The following is a 21,238-nucleotide window of genomic DNA, read 5'->3' as shown; positions in this document are numbered from 1 at the left end:
CTCACATTTACAAATGCAAAGAGGAGGCCGACCCCGCCCGAGGGACGGGAGGAAGGGGGTGGGGGTGCGCGACGGGGGACGGGGGCGGGGGCGACGGGATGGAGACAAGGGAGGACGGGGGAAGGGGGAGGAGGACGGGGGGGGGTGCCGGAGACTGGGGATGCGGGGTGGGGAACGGGGTAGACGGGAGGACAGGGGATGGGGGTGGGGCCGGGGGTCTGGGAAACGGGAGGACGGGTGCGCGCGGGGGGCCGGGTGGGGGTGACGGGGTGGGCGGGCCGGGGGGGGGGCTGAAGGACGGGAGAGGAGCGAGCACCACCTTTCTGAAACGTTAACCCCAGCTGTGTCATCAACCCCCATGATGGTATTACCATGGAGGCCAGCACGCGCTCCCATTTTATCCGAGCAGGGCAGGCGGCGCTCAGGGAGAAGGCCGCACGGGGCACGGAAGGCCAGGGAGGGGAGCACGTTGGCCACGGCTAGCCGGCGCGCGGAAACGGCGCCCGCAGCGGGAAGCGCTACCACCCCAGCCCCGCGCCCCAGCGGGGAGCGCGGACCACCCCGCCACACCCACGCCAGCGGCGGCCAGCACGCCCCCACCGGCGTCCCCCGACAGGCGGCACGCGGACCCGGCGGGGCCCCGCCCAGCTCCTCCCGGCCCACACCTGCCACACCCACGCCCGGGCTGCCGGCACGCCCCCACCGGCGTCCCTCGAGGGGCGCAGCGCGGCCCCGACCCCGCCCAGCCCCGCCCCGCCCAGCTCCTCCCGGCCCACTGCGCGATCTGCGCGAGGCCGGCCCGGCCGGGGTCCGCCTCGCAATCCCGCCACCGCGCCGCCCAAGTCGTTTTCACAACGGCTCCGCCTCAACCGTCGGGAGATGGCCGCCCCCCCCCCCCGCCGCCCGCCCGCCCGCCGCCAGAGGCCGGCCCGGTGCCGCGGTCCTTCTCCACACAGCCCCGCCCACCAGGGTGGCCCGCCGCGGCCCCCGGCTCAACCTGCGGCTGGAGAAGGCCTCCGCGTCGCGCCCACGGAGCCGCCGTTACCGTCGCCGCCCCGCCCCGCGTCTCAGGCCTCAGCACCTCACCTCAGGAGGCCGACGGAGAGCGGGAAGCGTCTGCCCAATCGGCGCCGCCTGCGTGCGGGACCCCGTCCTATCAGCGCGGCACGCAGGCCAGGCTCCGCCCCTCGTGCCCGTCAGCGACGCCGGGGTCGCCTGAGGGGGGGGGAGGGGCGGGCGCGACTCCCGGCCTTACTGGGTAGGTGGACTGCGGCGCCTAGGCCACGAGCCCTGCCCCTGCCCCGGCCTCGCGGACGCGCCCCAGGAGCCCTGACTTGCCTCTGCAGGATGCCGGTCGGCCCCAGGAGACTCCCTGGCTATCCACCACCACTCTGGACGTCGACGGCTGGACGGAGCCGCCGAGACCCGGGGTACCAGCCAAACCCGCGAGAGGGGCGAGGGTCCGACTCCCTGGAGGAACACACACTGTGGCCCGCGGACGACCGCAGAGGCAGGGCGGGCGGGTCCCCACTGACTCTAGCCTCCTGCCCCTGCTGCTTGACTTTACGGGGCGGCCACCTGCTCCACCCGGCCACGCCCCCGGAGGTCACGCCCTGAAGACCACGCCCCCTGGCGCCCCGCCCCCGCCCCGCCCCGCCCCCATCTTCATTTCCTAGAAGCAGGAGGTGCCGGTTCCGCTGTCCTCATTAGCCAAACCCCAGACTCCTGAGGGGCACCAGGCCCAGGCCATCTAGGGGCGGTACTGGGCACAGTCATCGACGATATATTCCAGGCTTTTAGAACATTTCCGTTCGAAGTGTCAGTTTAAACGATAAGATCAATGGATGCTTGGTGTTTAAAAACATGCATGGATACATGGATACAGCAGACAAGCACTTCAAAATTTAAACTACTGATTTCTCATCTTGCCACTTTTTAGTAGAGAGAAAAAAATAATTGTCCTTTCTATTGTTTCATGTGTCTGGAAAGCAGAAGGATTGTTTAGTAATACCACATGGAAGATCAAAGCAGATCAACTTAATCTTACTTGAATTGTTTTTAAATGGGTTTTTAGAATGTGGTGTTAGATGGAAAAACCTCATCAATCAATCACAATTGGACTTTCAGTTAAATTTAACAAGCACTTATTGGGAACACCCCATCACAGGGCAGAGCGGGTGGATTCTGGCATAGGTTTGAATGCTGACTTTGCTCCTTACCGGCTGTGGGTCTTTCGAAGAATTAAGCCTCTCTGAGCTTTATTCTCATCAGCTAAGAAAATAGGGAGATTATCTCCCTGGTAATTTTCAGAGTCTACTGAAATCAAATACATGCAGTAGCTATCACTGTGGGCAAGCCAGTGAGAATGAGTGAGTGCACAATAAATGTCACAGTTTCCTTCCCCTACGTGCCAGGCTCTGCACCGGGTGAGGGAAGGCAGATACACACTCATCACTCCATATACAGGATTCAGTAAGCACTGAAAGAACAGTAGGGTAACTATCCCATACCCTACATTCCCTTAGAGCTTTCTTCCTATGTTAGCATCAACCTGGCATAAAGATTGTATCTCACGGGGCGCCTGGGTGGCTCAGTCGGTTGGGCGACCGACTTCGGCTCAGGTCATGATCTCACGGCTTGTGAGTTCGCGCTCCATCAGGCTCTGTGCGGACAGCTCGGAGCCTGGAGCCTGCTTCGGATTCTGTGTCTCCCTCTCTCTCTGCCCCTCCCCCACTCATGCTCTGTCTCTCTCTGTCTCAGAAATAAACATTAAAAAAATTAAAAAAAAAAACCTGTATCTCAGTTTCTCAAAGACATACACAACTGTGCTGAAGCTGAGATACAATCACAATTCTTTTTTGGTAAGGCCCTAAATTTGATAGTGCTTTAGGAAGGACAACACATATATGAAATGATTTAAACAAACAAGAAGTTTCTCAAGTCTTTTTTCTGTATTAGACCACAAGAAAAACACTCATCAGATAACAATGTATGCACATACTTTAATATTTAGGCTTGAGTGAAATCATCTTAAGTGACATTAAAATATGTTTGGGGAGACAACCCCACAATTGCACAATCCACTGCAAAATTTTAACATGGAAGCACTATAACTGTGTTAGGGTCTGAAAGTTCTCCTTCAGCTGAACTTTTATCAACTCCTGAATCAACTAGGCAGGTATATGTAAGTTTTTAAATTTTTAAATGTTGATTTTTTTAAAGGCACGTTGAGGTTCTCTTAATATCGAAGACAAAACATTTACTTTATATTCCGTGACCAGAACCTTTTTGGCAAGTGACTGTCACATGGATAAGATTCTTACATGCCTTTACACAACAATACATTTGGCAGCTCTAACTCTTACACCTGAATACTCTGGACAATTGTCTTGCATTCTGGGCTGGGGCCAACGACACAGCAGCCAAGGCTCTCACAGGCTTGCTGACCTAATTGGACAGTTTATTAAACAGCAGGAAATGGAACCAGGCTTCTGTCTCTCTTGCATATCAATGTAGTGCACAGTGCTAATAGCCAAAGGTTGTTCAATTTAATTACAATACCTTAAATCAAAATTCAGTGTTGTTATTATCAAAAGGTACCAAAGAACGCCATCCCTCTTCTTGGAATTTCAGAAACCCAGAAGTTGCAGTTATAAAAACGAGTTGGTTAAAAGGCAAAACACATCTTTTACATATTGATTTGATAAATGTCAGTAAGTATTCAAAAATTTAGAGTGAACTTATTGGTGACAGCTATCACAGATTCACCCCACCGGTTTCAGCTGTATCAGAACCAAACGTCACAAGCTGGAGACCCTGTTCATATTAGCTGGGTTTTCACACCCTCAGTGCTGGCATCTGCTGTCAGAAACCACCACTCAGCACCAAAAGAAATGATCAGCGCCTTGCTGGGTGTTTGAAGTCATTGTGGCATTCAGCAGGGGACAATGGCCTTGACTTCTTGGAGATTTAAAAAACAAAACAAAACAAAGAAGACAAAGCATTTAACAGTTTAAAAACTGGGGGGGGGGGGGGGGGGGAAGCCCAGACGGATGTTAGAAACTCTATCTGAAGGCACAAGGATGTTAGAAACTCTATCCGAATAAAGTTGGCAGATAGCTGATAAAACTGGGCATATATAAATACAACTTAAAACGATTAAAAAGTATAAATGTTTGTGACTTTTTTCCTCTAGGGCTCTGGCTATTGATGACAACACCTTCTAGTTCCACTTGGTAACCTGACTTCTGAAAGATGACTGCTGGGAATTTTCTGACACTTAAGCAGACATAAAAAAGAGTCACCTTAATCATCAAAAAGGTAATTGCAAAGGGCATTGTTGCCTGAAATTACTCTATAGAGCTGCCTGGAAATTGAAATAACTTAAGGCAGAATTTCTGAAAATGTTTAGGTAGTCTCAAACCTAAACACAATGGCCTGATCACATGCAGATACAGAACTGTCAAACACGAAGAAGGGAAACTCACAAAGAGAGAAGAGAGACTCCAAGAGAAGGGGCTGTTTGGCTAGTTTAAAAGTTAAGCTTTTCCCTCTTCCTTGGCTCTTCCTTTCCTCTTCCACGGCCTAACCAGGGCAGCCTGAACTCCCAGGAATGGTTGTATGATGACTGATGAGGCATAAATTTCTTGCCTATTAATAGTTTCCCACTGTTAGAGGTCTACAGGCTTTGGCAAGCAAACCTAGTCTCAGGTTTTCCTTGTCCCAGGGCAGAAATGCCTCAAGGAACCACGGTGGGAGTCACACCATGCGTTCTGTTTACAATGGGCACAAACACACCAGACTGACTTATTCTTTAGCTTGTTAAACCCAGAATGTTCCTGAGAAGGCATCCAGTAAGGGTAAAATGTTCCAACATCACAATGATAATAAATAACAGCTACGTTTACAGAGACCCAATCAGGACACATGCACAAGCCACAGGCCTTTCCAAAAAACAAACCAACTGACCCCACCTGGACCGTCGCAGGAGGGGCCAACACTGCCATGCATCTGCCCCCCCACCCCCACCCCAGCACCCTCCCTCCACCCCGGGCGTGACACTACTCGGCCTTCTGGCCACCTGAGGCTACTTTTTGAGACCTAGCGACACAGGCAGTTCAAGTAGAAGATGGGAAGGGCCACTTCCCAGGGACCCTGCAGCGGGAAAGGAGGTCAGAAGACTCAGGCAGGGGGTGGCGTGTGAGGAAGCGTCGCCAACTGGCCCGGAGTGCCCAGCGTGGGAACCACTGCGGGGCGGCCTTAGAGGGGACTCGCTCAGATGAAGTGGATCCAGCTCTCTTCGCACTCCCCGCGAGGCATGTGCAGCGCGTGGTTGCGGCACGTGAGGCTGTAGTCTCGGCCGTGGTTGTTGTCCCAATACTCGGCGCCGGCCACTCGGTAGCGGAGCGCGAAGTGCACGCGCGAGCCGAGCTCCAGCAGGAAGGGAGGCACCGGGAAGCCGAAGGCGAAGACATCCTCTGTGCCCGCTGCGCCCGCGGGCCCGCGCCACCTGGCCACCGCCTCGTGCGCGCTGCGCCAGTCGGAGAAGGTGTAGCGCACCGCCACCTGCTTCTCGAAGGCCACGTTGCGCACGCGCACCGTGCCGCTGATGCCCAGGTCCGAGCAGGTGACGCGCTCCAGACAGACAAGCTGCCGCCCCAGGCGCTCGGCGAAGTCCGCGGCTTCGACGGGCGGCGGGAAGTCGGGCACCAGGCACTGCAGGGTGAACTCCAGGTCCTGGCTGCTGCAGCACAGGTCCGAGTTGATGGCGAGGCGCGACAGCACGTGCAGCGGCACCGACGGGTCTTCGCCCGCGTTGAACACCTTGACCTGCGCCAGCTCCAGACCCAGCGCGTCGGCGAAGCGCACGCGGAGCTGCCGGCTGCAGCCCGGCCGGCAGGCGGCTCCCGGCGCGCCCCCGGCCTTCTGGCGGCGCTCGGGCGAGCTGGGCAGCGAGCGCGCCCGCCGCAGGATGATGGGCCGAAGCGGGGGGTCGCAGCCGGACGGCTCCGGAGGTGGCAGCGGCGCGCGGCCCGGGCTCCCGGGGGGCCTGCAGGGCCGTGGCTCCCGGGCCGTGCCGCCGTCCAGGTCTGAGAGGCAGCTGAGGCTCCGCGGGGCGGGCTTCCGGGGCCCCGGGACCGGCGTCGCCGGGCCGAGACCTCCGGACATGGCCCGGCCAGCCGTCGGGCTACGGGGAGGGGGAAACGAGGGGCGGCCTCCGGACCCCGCGCCCCCTACCTCGGGGTCCCCGCCGGGCCGGAACCGCAGCGTGCAGGGAGCGTCTGGGGCGGGCTGCGCTCTCCCCTCGCCCGCCACCGCGCCCCCCGAGTCCTGGCGCGGGTCTTCCGCCTCCGGCAGCGAGAAAGGAGCTCGTCTGCAGACACAGGAGTGCTTTTTCTCCAGGGGAGAGGAGGTTTTTCCGGGCGCCCCCGGGAGCGCGGGGTGGCGCCTCCCTTTGGCCTCCTCGGAGCTTCTCGGGGGCGGGGGTGGGGGGGAAGGCTGCGTCCGTGGAGCCGCCCCTCCCGCCTTCCCCGCCCGCTGCGTTACTTACATGGCTGCAACTTGTCGGGGCGCAACTTCCCGGCGAGCCTGCGCCCCGCCCCTCGTGACGCCGCCGCGCGCCCGCCCCGCCGGTGGGGCGCAGCCCCGGAGCCCGCCGTGCCGCGCGCCGCCGCCTCCCGGCCCTGCCGCAGCGCGCCGCAGTCCGACCTCCGCGCCCGGCGCCGGGAAGGCCGGCGGACGGCCTCGTCACGTGTCCTCGGCGACCGCGGAACAGGTCTGATCCATTTCTGTCTGCGTCTGCCCGGCCCCTGCGCCTATCGACCGCAGATCTGTGTCTGCACAAGCGGAGGACGAGGGAGATGCATGCGGCGGGCCCTTGGATTTCTGGGTTACTGGGGGTGGGGTGGGGGGTGAACGCAAAATGTGGCCTCCCCGGGAGCTGGTCCCCGGGCCAATTTGAAGTCTCTGGGCTAGCCAGCTCTTTGGACGTGTGCACTGCAATGCAACCTGGAACCCCGTCCAGATCCAGGGAGCCTCGCTGCGTAGAGGACAGGCGACCTGACCACACATCACCCACAATGCTTTGCCGCCCAGACGGCCGGCCGGCCGGCCAGTTCCCTGGAGGGTGGGGAGGGGCGGTGCTGCCTCTGTCCGTCTCCTGGCGCCTAGCCTGAGAGGAAGATGTGGGAAGGCGAGTTAATGCCCTGTGATGAATTATGCAGCTGCCCTTAGTCAGCCGCTGGCGCTTGGGAAGCAGTCTTGTAGCCAGTCTCAGACTTGTAGCTTTGTTCCAATGCAAGCCTGAACCATCAGGGAACCCGGGAGCTTGCTTTCTGCATCTTAGGACCCTACAAGCGGTCCTTTCCTGTGTCACTCAGTAACGTGCCCAGAAAACGCTGCCGCTTATGGTGCAGAGCATGCCAGGTGAAACGAAGCGGGGAAAAGGTGGAATTGCACGTTCCCGACAGCAGTTTGGGACCAGGCGTTGTGGAGGGGCCCTTTTCGCTGTCCGGAGGGAGAAAGCAGAAGGAAAACCAAACTATTGAAGGAGGGCTGGTAAAGGGAAGAACCTCTTCTACATCTCAGATGAACCCAGCCTGTTGATTGTGATAGAAGTCATTAACTGTGAGAGCCTGAAAAGGCACACATACTTATGAAAAGTAATACAGCAGAATTTCAGGAGGACAAAAGAGTCTTCTATAATCCCACCTTTTTTCTGTTTTACAGAGGCAGGGGATATTATGAAAGACAATATTCACTTTGAAATCAGGGCACTTTTTGTAGGCCACCCACTGAAAATCAGGGAAAGCAGCATTCTCCATGTGAGTCAACAGAGATAGCATTATGTGCACAGAGATAGCATTATGTGATGGGTATTACTAGATTGACAATCTTTTACTGGATTGATGTGATCGATAAGGCAGGAGGATTAAAGGGGAGCTTCCCTAATAGTTTTAGTTCTATGAGAGCAGGGATATGTGCATTTTCTAGGCTCTCCTGTAATTGTTGAATGAATGAATGAGTGGACATGGGAGATTGGAGTAATACCTGACCTTAATTAGCCCTGCAGATTTCCTGAAGGTGTTATTGCCAAGGAGACTCTGTGTGTATGTGAGGAGAGAGAGAAGGATTCCATTGGCAGCATTTATAGTGGTCTGATTTTGTATCTAATATCCACCGTGAAAAATAAACAAGCAAAAAAGATGAAACTATAAACAGAAGGCAATACCCCCCACCAACATTTCAATACTATGCAAATATTTCAAAACAAACAAGTGAAAACCAGCCCAGTACTGGTGGCAGAGCCGTTTGCAATCCATACTTACCTACCATGTTCTGTTACTTCTAGTTCCGGTGGCCTGGAGGAGTCCTTTCCAAATATAAGAGGAATAAAGAAGTCACTTCCCCAGCTGTCATCATCTGCCAACAGATTGAGCAAGAATATTTCAAGCACTACAGAAAAGGTGATGTAAATTTTGAGGGGAAATCTTACTTAGATTTGTTTTGCTGTTTTGTTTGGGGTGTGTGTGTGTGTGTGTGTGTGTGCGTTCATGGTATTTATTACTGCATGTCTGTTTTTTAGACAGTCCATCAAACCCTAGATGATGATCAGCCATGTGATTTTTTCAAGAAAGGGAATCGGGTGAATCAGTGTCATCAGAAAAGCAGGTAAATAATTTTAATTGCTTTCTCTTGCAAATGGCACGTTATATCAGTTCTCCAGACCGAATATGTGTGGCTGGAAAAAAAGTAATGTCTGTGGATACGAAATATGTACTTATGTTTTTGACCCATCAGAAATGAGTGGGCAAAGTGGTTTTAAACAGTACCAGTTAGTAAAAATTCCAGAGGCCATAATTCTGCCACTGTTAGCAGAATCTATAATTTTAGGTAAGCCCCTTAATCATCCTTCTGTGCGTGCTTCCTTTTTTATAAAACGGGTATCGATAATAACTTTTATTGATATACACTGACAGAGTAAACAGAAGTTATAACGGTTTTGGTTATGAGTTCTAAGTAATGACAATTCCTTTATTCATTTTTCCAATATATATTAAGCACGTGTTAGCTATTGCACGTGATTCGACACCCTCCATATTTATTTAAAAAAGTAACACATTTTCAAACAGTTGCTTAGTGTGGCAGAAACCACTGGACAGGTGACCTCTGAGCCTTCCAGAAGGCCTGTTTACTGCCCATTTTCTTTTACCCTACCTGACTTAATGTTCCTGAGAAGCATTATGAATCCTAGTGAGATGCTGTGGTGTTGGGTAAAAAGAAAAGAAAGTGTTTTCCACTCTGATATGAGCTCCTGCCTGGGAATAAATCACCTCCGGGGGAGTTGCAGCCGTGCTGGTAACGCACACAGAATCCGTCATTCCCACTTCCTGCCATTCACAAGGGAGCATGAGTCCTATGTTTTTCATTCATACGGTGTTTTAAGGCACCATATGATTTTTTTCTCTCTCATTTTAAATACGGTTTTTCTGAGTGCACTTCCTATTTGAAAACACATGAATAAGCTCTCGATGTGAGGTACAGGTTATATATGCTACACTCTTTCGTGTTAAGGTTTTATTTATTTATTATTGGGCCCACCTGGGTGGTTCGGTCAGTCGAGCGGCGGACTTCAGCTCAGGTCATGGATCTCACAGTTTGTGAGTTCGAGCCCTACATCGGGCTCTCGGGCTCTCTGCTGTCAGCACACAGTCTGCTTTGAATCCTGTCCCTCTTCCTTGCTGACCCTCCCCTACTCACTTTCTCTGGCTCTCGAAAATAACTAAAAACATTTCTTTTTTTTAAAAAAAAATTTTTTTTCAACTTTTTTTTTTTTTTTAATTTATTTTTGGGACAGAGAGAGACAGAGCATGAACGGGGGAGGGGCAGAGAGAGAGGGAGACACAGAATCGGAAACAGGCTCCAGGCTCCGAGCCATCAGCCCAGAGCCTGACGCGGGGCTCGAACCCACGGACCGCGAGATCGTGACCTGGCTGAAGTCGGACGCTTAACCGACTGCGCCCCCCAGGCGCCCCTAAAAACATTTCTTAAAAAGATTTTATTATTTATTCATTTTGAGAGAGAGAGTGAAAGGGGGGAGAGGAGCAGAGAGAGAGAGAGAGAGAGAGAGAGAGAGAGAATCTCCAGCAGACTCCACGCTGCAGGGCTCAGTCCCACGACCCTGAGCTGAAATCAAGAGCGGGTTGCTCAACTGCCTGAGCCACCCAGGTGCCCCTTTCATGTTAAGATTTTAGGTGGTTCAGGCTCAGAATCACCACCAATCAGTGACGAAGTTCTATACAACTTGCATTTTACACCTTGTTTACTTTTCATTAAAATAGGCTTGTCAAAGAAAGCTGTGGCTTTTACTTGTCACTGTTGTTAAACACTGTTCATCATTAACAGAACAGATTGAGAGTTTACAACAGATTTTCTCCAAACTGGTGGGGTTTTTTTGTTTGTTTGTTTGTTTGTTTGTTTGTTTGTTTGTTTTGGAATATACACGACTGGTCTAAAATTACAAGCACTTTAAGAACTGTCAGTGTTTTTCCTAAAGGGAGCTGGTATCAGACAAAATCCATGCATCCACTCTGGGCACCTGTGTCCTGTCACGTTTCTTGAGTGGCGTCCTGTGTGCCCAGTTGCTCTGTGAGCACCACCGGCTGGGCAGGGGCCGTGCGGGCCTTCCTGGGGACAACCGAAACGCCACTGGCGGGTGCCTGTTGTCTGTTTAATCACCGGCAGGCCAGGTCTTGTCCAATGAACTAAGAATTACAGTTTTATCTCTCACAGCAATATGAATGCTGGCCCATCTTGGAATAAAGCACAACGTTCAAAAAACTCTTCAGGAAAAAGGCAGAGTAAATCCCAGGCACCCCAGGTGTCCCCCCATCTGCCTGTGGACAGACTCAGAGAAAGTGTTTCCCCGGAAGGCAAACCCAAAAGGAGCCCCCTGGACCCCAGGTGTCGGGGCGCCTCGGGGAACGAGCTGTTTCTCGACCTTCAGTGCATGAAAATCATGAAGGAGGGCGCAGACGAGGACGAGGACAGCGCCAGCGACTTGTCGGACTCGGAGAGAGTCCCGGTGCCGCCTTCCACGCTCGCGCCCCCGGAGCTGCACCTGCGAGCGGAGGAGATCGATGCCGCCGACCCGGACCTGGACCCGGACCCGCGGGGCACGCAGACCACCTACCGCTACGCGGACTTCCTCCCGGCCCCGTTCAGCTCCTGGGACCTCCGCGACCTGGCCGTGCCACCGGGCGCCGAGCCCAGGCCAGCGTCTCAGGGCGGCCCTGCGGGGCTGCTCGCCAGGTACATCGACAGGCTGCTCCAGCTCGAGTGGCTGCAGATGCAGACCGTGCAGGGTGAGAAGGGGAAGGGCGCCAAGGCCAGGCCTCCCACCGCCCCCGGCATGGCGGGGGCTCTGAAAAGCCCAGGCAGAAGCAAGCTGGTGGTCAGCGCTCCCGCCAGGCCTCACCAAGAGGGGGCTCCCAAGCCAGGCGCTTCCCGAAGGAGAGACCTGCACCTCGAGGAAGCCCGTCCATCCTATTACGCCTTTGACACCCCCCGCAAAGCTGTCCACGTGGCGCGGAGCGGGGGACCAAGTTCGCAGAAGCCAACCTTGGAGGGCAGGACAGAGGAGCAGAAAAAGAAATGGAGTAAGAGCCCCAGGCCGAAGCGCCGGGACCTGCCCTGCAGTGACAGCGGCCCCCGCGCGGACAGCGGCGGTGGCGGTGCTTCGGCGCAGGCGGTGACCACCCCGGACTCCTGCGGAGCCCCCAGAGCGCAAGCTCACGGGAACCTGAAGAAGAAGGGCAGTGCCAGCACCTGCTCTCAGGCCACCATATCCAGTGAGAAGAAATTCAAAACCAATGGAGTAAAGCAAAGCACATACAGATTCAAATAATAACTGAAATAACGAATTGCAAAGACCCGCGGATACCTAAACATGAGAGCTCTTGCACAAGTCACGATACGGTGCATTTTAGGACATTTTATGATGACTGACATGTAAGTTGTTGACTGGCCCTTTAAGTGCATCCCCACCCTTACCCCAGCCACACTGGGCTTATTTCCAAACAAAGGTGTCTTTCAATAAGCCTTTCTTTGTCTTGACTGTCTTAAGCAAGTGAGAGCCCTTTTGAGGAACATTTAACCAAGATCTGTGCCATATGAAGAAAATGACAGGGAAAGAGAGGTCTGAACTGGAAGCAGCAGCCAGCCCACAACATAAGGCAGGCGGTAACGTTCAGCTCCCCGCTTGCAGTGCGCCTGCGTGTAGAAAGTAGCGCATACGTACTGCTTTGAACCCCTGTGGGATCTGAAACGTTTGAGATCGAGTTCTTTTTTTTTTTTTTTTAAATCAAGTTTTGTGGGTTTTTTTTGTGTTTTTTTTTTAATTTTTTTTCAACGTTTATTTATTTATTTTTTTCCAACGTTTATTTATTTTTGGGACAGAGAGAGACAGAGCATGAACGGGGGAGGGGCAGAGAGAGAGGGAGACACAGAATCGGAAACAGGCTCCAGGCTCTGAGCCATCAGCCCAGAGCCCGACGCGGGGCTCGAACTCCCGGACCGCGAGATCGTGACCTGACTGAAGTCGGATGCTTAACCGACTGCGCCACCCAGGCGCCCCTGAGATCGAGTTCTTGGTGTCCTCCTCATGAGCTGTCCAAACAGAAGTTGTGTCCACTGCAGCCCGAGGAGAAGCTTCGGCTCTTTCTCAAGTTTGGGAGCATCTCTTTTGAGCAAAGTTATGTATCACTAAGCTGCTTGCTCTTTCTAGACCATGGAATCTAGCACTTTCACAGTTGTTGTTTTTTCTTTAAAGTATTTTAAATGTCGAGGTGGTGGGGAAGTCCGCCTTTGGAGTCTTTGTATTTACGGTTAAAGTGGTGCCAAGACTTTGTCCGGCTGTAAGTTAGCGGGTCTCGGCAGGACCGCTGCTGTTTGGTGGGAGATAAACATGAACTTTTTGGCACCCTAGTGTTTCTGTATGCATGTGCATACATGCAGTGCATGTATGGCTTCTGGAAGAAGGTGCACAGAAAAAGCACCTTTTTAGAGTTTGTACATGGAAGGCCTACCATCAGACACACACAGAGCCACATGGGACTGTGACAGTCATTCCATTACTGATGTGGATACCCTGCTGTCCGCAGTCAGTATAAGGATCTGTTTTACTTTGCAAGAGCAGGATTTTACCACCTTGCTTCGGGGCAGAGGAGTGAGGACACATTTCAGGATGGAGAGGGGCAATTGGATAGGAATGATAGGGATTACTGAGTGTCTTCTTAACATCCTTAGCTGGTCCCTGGCTCCCTGGCTCTCCTAGATCCTAGATGCTGCTTATTTAACTGTCCTTAAGTGATGCCTGCTTGTCCATACACTTGTGCTGTGACCCAAGTCACACACAGATTCAATTCTGTTGCTACTGTGAATATCTTTAAAACCTTCGGTGGACTGCTGGATACCCAGTATGTTTTGATGACTGTAGCTGATTTTATGTCTTTAAATGATCACTCTCTTTGTTTTCATACACATGGGTTTCAATTTTTTTCACCTTCGGGGCAAACTAAAAACTTGGCTCTCTTCATTTGAAAATGCATACCGGCCTGCAGGCTCCGTGGACCCTGCCATCCAAGCGCCATCTAAGATGCTTTAAGTTAATAGCCTAAGGACAAGATGCATTTGTAAATAAAATAATCATGGGCAGAAGTTCAATATTAAGGTGCCATTTTAAAATCTGACTTTGATAACGTTAAACAACATATACACATTTTCAAGGTCATTTTTTTCTTCCAAGAGTTTATGTCTAGAGTTTTACGGATTCCCTGTTAGAGTCTTTATCTTTCACAGCACCCTCTGGGAGAAAGCATGCTCTTCACGCGAAGATCTTGTACCTTTGGATGTGAACAAAGACGTGCATCCAGCGGGCATCCCTTCCCGAGTTCTCGGTGATGCTGTCACTTCCACACCCGGTGTCTGTATTGTAACTTGAAAACAGCGCTGATCTTACTTCACCTTTCTGTGCTTCCTGAGCGGCACCCCGTGTATCCTGCACCCTACCTGCTGCTCGTGAGTGCACACAGACTGGTCCTTTATACACGGCTGGTGCTGCGCCTCGTGCACAATCCTTTCTCTACTCAGATTTTTACACGGCTCTTGATAACATTTCAGGGCCGATAAATCTCTGTAAGCACGTTATACGCACATATATATACTCCTGTTACCGATACTACGGGGTTTAGGCTGCGTCGCTGCCTTCTCTGGTAATGCTCCCTTTGGGTACTCTTGGACACCCCCCAGGGTGAGGCTGTCGGGCTTCTTTGCCTCGCGTGTGTCGGAGCCAACATGATTAAGAAATTTACAGGTGGCACCTGAGATGTTCCATTTGTTCCTTGCTCTTTGACTTGAAGTCAGTTGCCTAATTTGGGGAATAGTTATAATGTCACCTGTTGAGACCATTTTAAAAGCCTGTGAAAGTGACTTTGCCTGTTTACTTCTTTGCCTCAGGTTGATGCTTTATTTTAACCAGTATTCTTGCAACGGGATCGGGGCTCCTGATGAACCGCATAGGTTCACTGCAGAACGTAAGCACAATTTGAATTCTGTGATTTCTGGTACGCATCCCCAGCACAGCCTCCTTTTAAACGCTGCAGACAGGAGTGTGGCCATTTTCACGCAGATGGCCCTGGCAAGTGGGAGTCGGGACCTCCTCTGGCTGGTCCGGTCGCAGCCACCGAGTGTCCTGCTGGTCTGGGGACATGAGTCGTTCATTCAGCATTCAGAGAAGTGCCTCTCATTTCTGGGGAATTGTTTACATCCATGTTATGCTTCAACCAATTAAAATGATGCAAGGTAAAAAAAATGTAGAGAATGTAAGAAGAATTAATTGCTTCCGGCTCAGAACCAGTGGGAAATGTAAAAACATACAAAAACAAACTGCAAAAATATATCAGTATTAGTACAGTTATTTAGATTGAGACTACTTCTCAAATCTTCAATGGCTCGATTGGCCAAAGGTTCGTAAGTGACTGGGCACTTACGAGGGCAGGGTGGGTGCCCCGTGTCAGCAAAGATCGGGGGACGTGGTTGATCTCATGGCAGCTACGGGCTCAAGGGAGGAAGGTTTGGAGTGGTTCTTAAGCTATTAGGTTAGTTTCCGGAGAAACGGAAGAATCTTTACCTTTCATGCTTTAAATATTGCCTAAGTCCTCTTTACGCTCACCTACTGGAGTAGTTAAAAACATAAAACCCTGGGTAGGTGGTAGTGGATTTCACGGTAACAGAGAAGCAGTATTTATTATGCATTCACGTGCACGTACAGAGCTCCGTTTCAAATGGCCTGACTCTGTGGGGCATGTTTGTTATTTGCCGTTATGATTATCGTATGCTTGGTTTTGTACATAATAATACAGAGCGCGTGCAAGTTTTTGTGAGTCTGGATTTCTTTCCTTGAGATCAATTAAACAGTAGGAGATATCGTCTGCCTTTTTTGGATATGGTTTTGTTTCGCTTTTCGTGCAGTTCTCTTCCCGTTTGTCTCTTTTCTCCCGGATCACCTCACAGAACCACAGGGGAGGGGACTCTGCCCCAATCCTTTCTTAATACCGAGCAACGTATGTGACAACATGACTGGATGCACCTGAGAACCACTGCCGGTGTGTTTTTGAGTCCCTCTTCCTCTTATACCCCCAGAAGGTGCTGAACTGAATTTCCGGGATGGAAATTCAGTAAAAGTAAAATGGCATGTGCCAGAAGGGGCTCACTTTTAGCTTGCACGTCTAGGACTGAGCGCCTGCTGTCCCAAGGAGGGCACCTGGGTGTCGCAGACATGCCGAAAGGCCCTTTGCTCCTTCATCTAAACTCTTTGCTCCTTCTTCTAAATTCATATCTGGCAAGGAGGTGCATTCTGTTGAGTCTACCGAATAGTGGTATTTAGAAAAAAAATTTTTAACATTTATTTTTGAGACACAGAGACAGAGTGTGAGCAGGGGAGGGGCAGAGAGAGGGGGAGACACAGAATCCAAAGCAAGTTCCAGGCTCCAAGCTGTCAGCACGGAGCCTGACATGGGGCTTGAACTCATGACCTGAGCCGAAGTCAGATGCTTCAACTAAGCCGCCCAGCCGCCCCCAAATCGTGGTGGTTTAAAAAATAATTTTGGGGGTGTTAAGAATTCAACTGAGGGGCGCCTGGGTGACGCAGTCGGTTAAGCGTCCGACTTCAGCCAGGTCACGATCTCACGGTCCGTGAGTTCGAGCCCCGCATCAGGCTCTGGGCTGATGGCTCAGAGCCTGGAGCCTGTTTCCGATTCTGTGTCTCCCTCTCTCTCTGCCCCTCCCCCGTTCATGCTCTGTCTCTCTCTGTCCCAAAAATAAATAAACGTTGAAAAAAAATTAAAAAAAAAAAATTCAACTGAGAAAATTTTATCGATCTTACTGGCTGTATTTAATGATGCATGAGTCAGGCAGCATCCCATCCAGCAGATGGAAAGGAGCCCCAAGTACGTCCAAAAGGGAAGGACTTTGATAGGCAGAAGGGAGTGGGCACGAGGAAATTGTACAAGGTCACTTTCACTTCTGGGGTGGCCAAGGTCTTACCAGGCGGATGGCCTCACTAGTGCTGATCACATGACTCCTGACTATCTGGTTTAAGATCCTGCTCTGGGAGAGGCAAGACTGTAAAGCTGGGTTCGGTGACGGGCCGGTAGACTTGTTATCCGGGGGGTTAAAAATGAGTTTTTGGTAGTTTGAAAATTAACCACGTTGGAAGTTTTAAGTCATAAATTTGTACATAAGATAGCAGATTGTTTTTGGATGGTGCTGTGTTATTATCCACAAGGTAGCAACTTAACCTCTAGACCTAACCTAAAACAACCTCAGTCTGCCGTCTCCCTGTTTGATTGCTTTAACACCTTAAAACAACTATATCAAGTGTAGAATAATGCTCAATGAAATAACATGGATGAATAATTTGTAAAAATCTTCCTAGAGACCCTGTTTCCAAAAATAGGCCTCAAATAGCCCTGTCCTCGGCGGTTTGATACGTAAGGAATTAACTCTGATAACGCTGGGAAAATGTAAGTAGGATTTTAAAAATGGAATAGTCATGAATACAGTTGTCCTCGTGTGAGTGATACTTTAGAGGAAACCAGTGTACGTTTCTCTGTACGTTACATTCAACCAGAGCCGTCTCATGCCGCGCTACCCAAGCTTGTGAGCCCCACCTCAGACCTGCTGCACGTGAAGGAGTTCAGCACACGCCACCCCAAAACGTGACACTCTGGCGAACTGACTGCCTTGAGCCAAAGGCCCTTGAGAAACAGCAACTCAAAGGAAAACACTCTTCCCTTTCTTTTTCTTCAAAGCAGGAGATGAAATTCCTGTATGAAAGACATCCTCCCTGCGCCAGAAAGGAAGTAATGTGCTTCTCATCCGGGATGAGAGGCTGAGGCCAAGAGGACTCTACACGCATTTTGTTTGTTAAAATGACCCTTATCTGGGGCGCCTGGGTGGCTCAGTCGGCTGAGCATCTGACTTCGGCTCAGGTCGTGATCTCACGTTTCTTGGGTTTGAGCCCCACGTCGGGCTCTGTGCGACGACTCAGAGCCTGGAGCCTGCCTCGTGGATGATGTCTCTCTCTGGCTCTCCCCCACTTGCCTTCAGTCTCTCTGTCTTTCTCGCTCCCTCCTCTTCCTTAGTCTCCCCACATGGCTCCCTCTGTCCAACCTAATACCAAAGCAGGTAACCGTGGCCATTTCTTTGGGTCTTTGTTCCTTAGGAAGTCTGCATCATGGAAAACTTGTATTCTAGAGTTTGCATGCTTTTGTCCCGCTGATCTGTCTTCTGTCAACTTAATTCTCAGGACCAGCCAAACAGAACCCTAAGAGGGTGCAAGGGGAGCCGTGTTTGCAGCCCCAAAATACACCTCTTTGACATAAGGATGATTTTAGGCTCCTTATATTTGAGAAACAGCGTACACATAGGAAAACCTCTGAGAACTGAGAAGTTACCCTTTTGTAAGAGACACGTGGGGGAGATCTCCATCTGTAAGGGCGCCTCCCTTTTGCACCAGGAAGAGGATGAGGAAATCTCTAGAAACACTTATCAACTCTTATCTCGTTAAGGCCTGGACTTACATCTGCAAAACAGCCACGGCCATTTATTGTACTTTTCCTAGTAACCTCATATAAGCGCCCCCCCCATCCCCACCCCTCGTATCTTTTGTTTTTTGGTGGAGGTGACATTGAAGGTGACAACGCGAGGCATTTCAAGGACTCTCCGTTTCCTGGGTCTCTCCCATGTATGCAGGAGGCATACGTGTTATTAAACACCTGTTTGTGTTCCTCTGTTAATCCGTCCGCGTCCAGAGGTCTCCGTCAAGAACCTAGATGGGTAGAAGCAAACTAATTTTTCGTCTCCTGTGAAGGTAAGGGTAACATTTTACCTCCCCAACAGAATCAAAGTCTGCATCTGAACAAGGTCCTTGGCAGGTAACGTTTGACAAAACTCACATTCGTGGCACTTAAACGTCTGCAAGTTTGGGGGGCACCTGGGTGGCTCAGTCGGTCAAGCGTCTGAGTTCAGCTCAGGTCATGATCTCACGGTCCGTGAACTCGTGTCCAGCTGTGTGCAGCCCGCTTCGGATTCTGTGTCTCCCTCTCTCTCTCTCCCCCTCCCCAGATCATTCTCTGTCTCTCTCTCCTTCAAAAATAAACATTTAAAAAAAAAAAGTCTGAAACAACTGTTTTGACCACATGCCCCTGGCCGGACCCCCTGCACTCTGGCCACACTAACAAGTGTGTCTGCTTATCTGTATCCTATTTTCTCCGGAGCTCACAAGCCCTCTGCTATCTCTTTGCCCATGAACAGGTCATTAAATGGCTTGATTTATGGCCTCTGATAACCCGTGGGGCAAGCGAGTGCCAAGGAACTGAGGTTTCTTAGAACATGTCCACCTTGAACACACTTCGACTTTGAGGCACTTCCACTTTTATTTATTTATTTTAAAGAGTGTGAACATTTTATTTTTATTTAGAGAGAGAGAGAGAGAGAGAGAGTGGGGGAGGGCAGAAAGAGCAGAGAGAGAGAGAGAGAATCCCAAGCAGGCTCTGCACTGTCAGCACAGAGCCCGATGCGGGGCTCGAACTCACGGACTGAGATCATGACCTGAGCTGAAGTCAACAGACGCTCAACCGACTAAGCCACCCAGGTGCCCCTACACTTCTGCTTTGAAACTCAGGAGCGAGGGGTGCCTGGGTGGTGCAGTCGGTTAAGCGTCCGACTTCAGCCAGGTCACGATCTCGCGGTCCGTGAGTTCGAGCCCCGCGTCGGGCTCTGGGCTGATGGCTCGGAGCCTGGAGCCTGCTTCCGATTCTGTGCCTCCCTCTCTCTCTGCCCCTCCCCCGTTCATGCTGTGTCTCTCTCTGTCTCAAAAATAAATAAAACGTTAAAAAAAAAAAATTTAAACTCAGGAGCGAGAACCTCACCGTGCCCTCAGCTCGCCTTCCCACTGCCTTCATCATGCTGGCCACGTTTACAAGACTGACTGCCGCCTGTCACCAAGCTTTTCCTCCGAAACCCTGTCTCGCAACATTCCCACCCCAGCACAGTAAGGAGAAGGAAAGGGAAGGCTTTGCTTTTGTCCCACGTTGCTCAGTTTTCTAAATACTGGAATGAAATGCTTTTTACTTATAGGTCTCACACAATAAATGAGCTGAATGGTCTCCCAAGTTTAGTTGAAGATGTTCTAATTAAAGGAAGTATGTCTTTTTCCCTCAGCAGGACAGTTTTGATGTGGGAGGAGATTAAATAGCCCCAAAGTTCTCTCTTCTTTCCCGAAAAAGCATAAAAATATTTATATACATAAATCACTGAAAAAAAAGCTCAGTGCGTCTGCTATCAATATAATTAGTATAAAACATACTTGCAGAAAGCGAGAAGCACTTCAATCTGTTGTATTTGGCAGTGTTTCTAAGCACCCCCACCCTTTCATCTCCAATTACTAGTTGAACAAATAGGGGCAAGAAATTTCTCCAAGGAAATGTTCTGGCCAGCTCTTGGTGGCTGACAAAATACGAAAACGTAAGGACCACGCTTTCTCATCAGCCAGCCTACGTGACTACGAAAGCAACAACACAGGACAGACAAAAATGTCTCGGTCCCTTACAGCAAATCAGGAAATACAAATGACGAATAATTTTATTCTCACGTGAAGTCTACCCTTCACTCCCACACACGGCAGGTATTGGGGTACAGTGTTAGATACACAGTATTAGACTGTAGGCTCAGAGAACGCTTAGTCATAAGTTGCATTTTTCAATGCAGGAGTCAAATTTGCTTTTCTGATATTTTCCCCCCAACATCGTGTTATAAAAATCTTCAAACATACAGAGAAGTCGAAAGACGCATACAGCGAACACCTAATGCTCACTGTGTAGATGCCACAGCTCACAGCTCGTTCCCTGCCTTGTGCCCCCACCCCGCCCCGCACCCACCCACCTGCCTCCTCCGAGCACCTGCCACCCTCCAGTTTCCACCTGCCTCTGGTCGCTCGCCAGTGCGCCCGCGTCACTGTTCTGTGTTTTGGTGAGCGGTGGTCATTCTTTGTGGCAGGCCTGGGCTGGGGAATCAGTTCCCATGACTGGGGACACAGCCTTTCCCTTGGGTTTTTGTTCCTGTTCTATTTCATTCCTTAACTCTACTTGAGACTATTCCAAGACTCGTGACTTTGGAGAAACAGGACCTTGAATTGAGAATCCTTTGACGGGAAAATAAATTTTATATGAGGGGACATACATGGAGAAGTCCCAGCCAAGGCAAAGCCTAACCAGGAGCCATGTAATTTGTTCTAAATCTGAGTTTTACCTATTTATTTTTGAGAGAGAGAGAGAGAGAAAGAGAGAGAGAGAGGGAATCCCAAGCAGATTCCACACTCAGAGAGGAGCCCGACTCGAGGCTTGATCCCAGGACTCTGGGATCATGACCTGAGCCGAAATCAAGAGTCAGATGCTCAACCGACTGAGCCCCCCAGGTGCCCCTGAATCTGACTTTAAAGCAGGCTGTTTGACTCCCTCAGCTCCTGTGGGCACTCTTCCCCAGGCTCCCCAGCGTGGGGTCATCTGCCTCCCGGTTAGCAGGTGAGCGGTCGGGGGTGGGTGTGGGGGCTCGGCCTGCTCTTCTCCAACCTCCCCTCCGGCATAGAGAGAAGGGCCGCCTCCACTCCCTCCCTCTCCTA

At 51.3% G+C, this 21,238-nt stretch overlaps 4 protein-coding genes across 6 annotated transcripts in view; 2 read left to right on the top strand and 2 right to left on the bottom strand.

Annotated features, from left to right (window-relative positions):
* The window catches only part of SYCP2 (synaptonemal complex protein 2), a 79,857-nt gene extending 78,412 nt beyond the window's left edge, over window positions 1–1,445 (bottom strand). Inside the window, exon 1 of one of the 3 annotated variants that reach the window (XM_043553549.1) lies at window positions 1,339–1,445. The gene's annotated coding sequence lies outside the window, so the exon portion shown is untranslated. Of the gene's footprint in view, window positions 1–371; window positions 472–1,338 lie in introns of those variants that run through there. The other 2 variants (XM_043553548.1, XM_043553550.1) reach the window with 2 other exon arrangements.
* LOC122467208 (formin-like protein 14) lies at window positions 723–1,804 on the top strand. The gene is made up of 2 exons (XM_043553551.1): window positions 723–1,172; window positions 1,347–1,804. Exons 1-2 carry the CDS (start codon window positions 880–882, stop codon window positions 1,615–1,617), a joined length of 564 nt encoding a protein of 187 aa, XP_043409486.1. The 5' UTR covers window positions 723–879; the 3' UTR covers window positions 1,618–1,804.
* Window positions 1,805–2,982: 1,178 nt separating this feature from the next.
* On the bottom strand, window positions 2,983–6,585 carry PPP1R3D (protein phosphatase 1 regulatory subunit 3D). The gene has a single exon (XM_043553547.1). It carries the CDS (start codon window positions 6,166–6,168, stop codon window positions 5,275–5,277), a length of 894 nt encoding a protein of 297 aa, XP_043409482.1. The 5' UTR covers window positions 6,169–6,585; the 3' UTR covers window positions 2,983–5,274.
* Window positions 6,586–6,636: 51 nt separating this feature from the next.
* Window positions 6,637–12,333, top strand: FAM217B (family with sequence similarity 217 member B). Its single transcript, XM_043553546.1, has 4 exons — window positions 6,637–6,775; window positions 8,351–8,465; window positions 8,585–8,670; window positions 10,792–12,333. The coding sequence occupies exon 4, from the start codon at window positions 10,796–10,798 to the stop codon at window positions 11,903–11,905; it is 1,110 nt and encodes a 369-aa protein (XP_043409481.1). The 5' UTR covers window positions 6,637–6,775; window positions 8,351–8,465; window positions 8,585–8,670; window positions 10,792–10,795; the 3' UTR covers window positions 11,906–12,333.
* The last annotated feature ends 8,905 nt before the right edge of the window (window positions 12,334–21,238 follow it).

This window comes from Prionailurus bengalensis, chromosome A3 (assembly GCF_016509475.1).
Source record: "Prionailurus bengalensis isolate Pbe53 chromosome A3, Fcat_Pben_1.1_paternal_pri, whole genome shotgun sequence".
Classification (NCBI taxonomy): Eukaryota; Metazoa; Chordata; class Mammalia; order Carnivora; family Felidae; genus Prionailurus; species Prionailurus bengalensis.
Note: the sequence above shows the minus strand (reverse complement) of the source record. Positions and strands in the feature narration are given on the sequence as shown.